Here is a 5,772-nt window from a genome sequence, read left to right as displayed (position 1 = left end):
CGAGACCATGTGTGTGTGGGGGGGGGGGAGGGGTGATGGCGTCGAGCACACCGACGATGTCCCTGAAGAACGGCAACGCCGCCGCCACAAACGTGCACGCCGTAACGTACAAGGTCTGCAGCACCACCCGCGATGCCAGGTTCCGCCACGAGAACCTCCCTTGGCCTGTGTCCGCCGACCCCTTCTCCATGATCTCGTACGCCACCTGCGAGTACACCAGTGCAATGGCCAGGAGTTGAAGGAGGACGAGCACGACGGCGAGGCCTAGCAGCCACGTCGGTGTGAACGAGGGCCCCGAGTCCGGCATCAAGCTCTGCAGTGCGTTGGACTACACCGTGTTGCTGAAGGCCCAGTAGCCGGAGATGGCTGCCAGGTAGAAGGTGAAGAAGACCATGGTGTAGCACAGCACAAGCCCCTTGACCATCTTCCCCGCCACCGGTGGTGCCAGTGTGGCCTGGATCTCGGGCAGGATGCCGTTGCCGAACACGGTGGCTAGGATGGAGATGGAGAGGAAGGCGGCATACATCTTCCCAGACTTTGAGGGGATCAGTAAGTAATCTTTCACCGGAGCATTGCTCATCATACCTATCAAAAATTCAGATTTAAGATTGACCAAGTTTGTTTCTAGCTCTTTTTCATCTCAAAAACACAAAGTACGACGTAAACACGTGATGCACACATGATCAAGGGTGTTTGCACATTACCTACCCGAATGCACGCGCCCGATACGAGGATGGTGTAGCAGAAGGCTAGGACCAGGGACCCGAGGTTGATATAACACAACGAGTGGAATGACGACATCTGCGAGAAGAGGGACAACATGACGGCGATGATGATGATGAAGTGGTACAGCTTCAGGGTACCATCCGACGCCAACCTCTCCGTACACAAAGCTTCTTTGACAATCAATGGATCAATGACAAGACCCTAATAGTATCACTGTTTGACTGTTTATTTCCTTATGATTTCAATTCAACCACGGGCCTTTTATTTTAGTGTAGAAATATAGCTTACCAATGCCAAAAATATGCTAGATAAGCCAACATCTAAACTAATTCTGAGATATGAGCATTGTCGTAAATTTTATGGGCATGAGACACTTCACTTGAAGGAGTTCACAACCATACACACTACTAAGCATTAACATAACAACCATCTTGCGAATCATCAACTGAAATAAAATAAATCTATCAATTGGACCGAGAAACATGCAAAAAAATAGTGACCCAGGTCAGCGGGAGCAAATTTATTTATGATTATTTTCTCTTCCTGTTTTGGTTGTCCAGAACCAGGAATATAATCCACTAAGTGTTGCAAACCAACATATGGTTGGATGGTTAAGAGGACAATGGTATCCCAGTTCATCAGAGTTTAAGTCCTGAACTTGACATTGGTGCTCGCATTTTCCTATATTTGTTTCAGGCCTTCGGCTGATGTGCGTTCAATTGATGTGCCAGCTCGGTCTCTCGTAGGTGCTCATAGGGGTAAGGTGTGCATGTGTGCATTCATATGGGTGAGTGTATGTGTGTATGTATGAGCGTCCACGTATGTACTGTGTTAAAGAAAAGAATCCACTAAGTGTTACTGCCGCCTCTCCTCTCCTCTTGTTTGTTGCCAACATGGCACCACCTAAGCTCAGACTGCTCAATTGCTGGTAGAGGGGGGAGGGGCACATGCACCCGTTGTCATCGCCAACGTACAAGAGGAGTTGGGGTAGGGTTTCACCGGAATGAATGAGGAATCGTTGATTTTGCGGGCAGGAAACAGGGGCAACATGGCAAGTAGGCACACCTCCACCATCGCCCAGGAGATTGAGCAATCACACCGGTTGCGGAGCCTAGGTCAACATGGGTGGAGAGTTGCATTGATCGGCAAGAGAAGTATCGCCTCACTCCAATTAAGTCGACCGCCCGGGAAGTTCATCCCTCGTGTGTTCAATGTTACTTTTATGAATTTATCTCCTGAGTAGATAATGTTCAGGGTTCGTCCAGATAGTGAGATAATGATAACGGAGGGAAGGGGAGTGTATCGTTGAGTTGAGATGCTCGTTTGCTGAAACGGGTTTCGTGTGGGAAAGCCCAATGAACCACAGTAAGCCAACTTTTCTACGGTAGTAAATAGTGCATGTGCTAGAAATACATGATTTTCTTTGGGTAGGTTTCACCAAAACTTATTTCATCATGAAAACTGATGCAGATGTAGTATACATCCCTATGTTTTTTTCCTGAATCTTCTCTAACTTTAAATTTTGACTTTTTTTGGTATTTTTCACAAATCCGGGTTCCATGGAGCTCAGGACCCAAACCAATTTCCCCAAAAGAAAAATGGATCTATGAGCTGAATCCGCTTCCAACATATGTAGTTATTCATGTGTTCTTTATGTGCAGTGAAGTTCATCGTGTCGTTATTGTCTGTGCAAGGCCTTTTGCCCCTGCGTAGGTTACTAGGTTGTGATGTGATATTATGATGCTTAGCAATTATTCCATTGTTTCGAAACGAGTCTGTGTAGCTGGATCTGATCAGGGATGCAACAAAAATACCTAATAAAAACAAAAACAAAATAGAACCACGCGATCTGTTGCCTTTTTAGGTTATTTGCTGAGAGACCATGAATATTTATAGCTGTCAAATCATTTTTTGAGCCAATTACAGAAACACAAATATATCAGAATTCTTCCGGTGTTGCTCAGACAAATATTCGGCATATTGTAACACGGAACCATATATTCGATGACACAGTTTGTGTGGTTGATGGGCTATGACCGGCCTACTTTACCTGAGCTATAACAAGAATTTCCCCTAAAAATGATAAAATGATCTACATATGCGGCAAGAAACTAATTCAGCTGACGACATGGTCACTGAACAACTGGAACTGTCCGGCGTCGAGCACAAGCTTCCGCACGGACGCAATGGCGCCAATGATCCCAACACCGGTGAACAAGGCCATGATCGCCACGTTGATTACGTACACCGCCGACCTCTTAGGCGGGGCCAACGCCATGTTGTACATGACGACGGGGAGCACGAAGTCGAGCGGGATGAACCCCAAGGCGCCGACCACACCCACGATATCACCGAAGAATGGCAGCGCCGCCGCCACAAATGCGCACGCCGCAACGTACAAGGTTCGCAACGCCACCCGCGGCGCCAGGTTCCGCCATGAGAACCTTCCATGGCCCGCGTCTGCCGACCCTTTCTCCATGATCTCGTAGGCCACTTGTGAATACACCAGCGCAATGGCCAGGAGCTGGAGGAGGACGAGCACGACGGCGAGGCCGAGGAGCCATGTCGGTGCCAGAGAGGGCCCCGAGTCCGGCATCAGGCTCTGTAGCGCATTGGACTGCACCATGTTGCCGAAGGCCCAGTAGCCAGAGATGGCCGATAGGTAGAAGGTGAAGAAGACCACAGTGTAGCACAACACCAGCGCCTTCACCATCTTCCCCGCCGCTGGTGGCGCCAGGGTGGCTTGGATCTCAGGCAGGATGCCGTTGCCGAACACGGTGGCCAGGATCGAGATGGAGAGAAAGGCGTCATACATCTTCCCGGACTTTGATGGGCTCAAGGAGTAATCTTTCACCGGAGCATTGCTCATCATACCTGTCAAAAATTCAGATCTAAGATTGACCAATTTTTTTTTCTTCCTAACTCTTTTTCATCTCAGAAACACCAAGTACAACATAGACGTAAACACGTGATGCACGAACGATCATCGGTGTTTGCACATACCTGCCCGAATGCATGCACCGGAGACGAGGATGGTGTAGCCGAAGGCGAGGACTAGGGACCCGAGGTTGATATACCGCAACGAGTGGAATGACGGCATCTGCGAGAAGAGAGACAGTACGATGGCGACGATGATGATGAAGTGGTACAGCTTCAGGGTACCATTCGGCGCCAAGCTCTCGTACATAATCTGCACCCGTTGATATGTACACGTATAGCCAAGGTGCAACAGACATATCAGTCAGGCACATAGCTTGGTAAACATTTTGTTTCTCTACAACATTTTATTGTGCTTTTTCGCACGATCTATTCCTGCCACCATTATTAGTTGTGCAATGCTTTTTATTTACATTGAACATTTACTTTATTTGCAAGCAACAGCAGTTACATGGTACCAAAGATTTTACAATAAAACATTCTTGTCTACTTTCACATGTCGCATGGTAAGAGATTCCTAGAATAAATATTCTGAAATTCAGTGGTTTACCTGGAGGCAGTTGCCGGCGATGAGGATGCTGCCGATGGTGATGCCGGCGTTGATGGCGGTCTGCACGGTGACCACCGCGTAGAACACCCACCCGGACCCTACCACACCACACCGATCCAAAACAGCACATCAAACCACGCTGCCAAATTTGTCGGTCCATGATTACCAGCGCCCGCATTAATTGACTACAATTAAGGCATACCGAGGACGTCGGCGGCGAGCTCGCGGAAGCGGATGTGGCGGCGGCCGGCGGCCTCGCAGTGGTCGAGCACGCGGGACATGAGGTAGTAGGTGTAGAACGTCACGGCGGCGACGGCGGTGAGCGCCGATAGCCCGAGTGCCCAGCCCATGCCGCGGAGCGCGTACGGCAGCGTGAGCACCGTGGGGCCCACCATGGCGGTGGTGAGGTGGAACCCCGCGTGCCACCACGTGCCCTTGGACTCCAGCACGAACTCGGCGCCCGCGTCCCCCGCCGCCGGCTTCCCGTCCTCGACGCCGCCGGAGTAGGACGCGGAGGGGGTCATGGCGCGCCCCGTGGACGGCGACACCAGGAACGGGCTGGCCCCGGTGTGTCCGGCCATGTTCGGATCCATCGACCGACCCCTCCCGGTAGCCTCGACTCTCGATCAACCAGTCGATCGCCGCGGCGTCAGATTAGGCGCTTGCACCGCGCGCGCGAGCAGGGCATGCGTGGAGACTGGAGAGGAAGGTGTGGAGCGGGATTAATGGCGCGGGATCTCGGGGAGATCGTGGCGGCGGCTGAATAATTCGCCCACTCGTGTTCTTGCTGGATTGTAACTAGGCGAGGCTGGATCGCGTGGAGGGATCCGGACAGGCAGGCGGGCCGACGCCAAGTCAACGCCGGGGGAACTCCCCTACTCTCCTGTTTACTTTTCTCAGCTCAATTTTTCAGTGGGGAGGGAGGAAGAAGAAGGTCAAACTAAGCGGAGCTGCCAATTCGTCGACATCCAGCTAAAATAGTCGATATATAGGACAATACTACTACTAGGTGTGGAGTGCACCCAACAAGCTGCTGCCCGCCTGCATCTACATGCGTGCCGTGCCACACAACTCTCTGCCCGCATCTATCCATCCACCAATCCTCACCGGGATCGGGGAGCAAGACGACAACACTTGGTGAGCGCCCATACTCCCCCTCCGTTTTTTTTACTCCGCGTATAAAACTTGGTCAAAGTCAAACTACACAAAGTTTGATCAAATTTATATTAAAAAAATATAAACATCTATAATACTAATACTAAAACTATATAGTACGAAAATACATTTCATGACGCATTCAATAATATTGATTTCATGTTGTGAATGATGATGTTTTTAAATATAAAGTTAATCAAACTTTACAAAGATTGACTTTGACCAAACTTTATATAAGATTAAAAAGAAATAGAGGGAGTACAAGTATAAATACACGCTTGTGGTGGGATATGTATGGGTTGTTTCTGGCTATCTATATGTGGTACTGACGTAAATGAATGCCTCCTTTCTTGGCGTGTCCTTCGTTTATCCACATTTCAGTAGATACCAAAAGTGTAATGTAA

At 49.6% G+C, this 5,772-nt stretch overlaps 1 protein-coding gene and 1 pseudogene across 1 annotated transcript; both read right to left on the bottom strand.

The window, feature by feature from the left end:
- Positions 1 to 1,800, bottom strand: part of LOC123056276 (probable GABA transporter 2) — a 2,506-nt pseudogene extending 706 nt beyond the window's left edge.
- A 904-nt stretch (positions 1,801 to 2,704) lies between these two features.
- On the bottom strand, positions 2,705 to 5,271 carry LOC123069982 (probable GABA transporter 2). Its single transcript, XM_044492982.1, has 4 exons — positions 4,416 to 5,271; positions 4,214 to 4,311; positions 3,730 to 3,916; positions 2,705 to 3,600 (listed from the first exon to the last, which is right to left on the bottom strand). Exons 1-4 carry the CDS (start codon positions 4,804 to 4,806, stop codon positions 2,843 to 2,845), a joined length of 1,434 nt encoding a protein of 477 aa, XP_044348917.1. The 5' UTR covers positions 4,807 to 5,271; the 3' UTR covers positions 2,705 to 2,842.
- Positions 5,272 to 5,772: the final 501 nt, after the last annotated feature.

This window comes from Triticum aestivum, chromosome 1A (genome assembly GCF_018294505.1).
Source record: "Triticum aestivum cultivar Chinese Spring chromosome 1A, IWGSC CS RefSeq v2.1, whole genome shotgun sequence".
Taxonomy (NCBI): domain Eukaryota; kingdom Viridiplantae; phylum Streptophyta; class Magnoliopsida; order Poales; family Poaceae; genus Triticum; species Triticum aestivum.
Note: the sequence above shows the minus strand (reverse complement) of the source record. Positions and strands in the feature narration are given on the sequence as shown.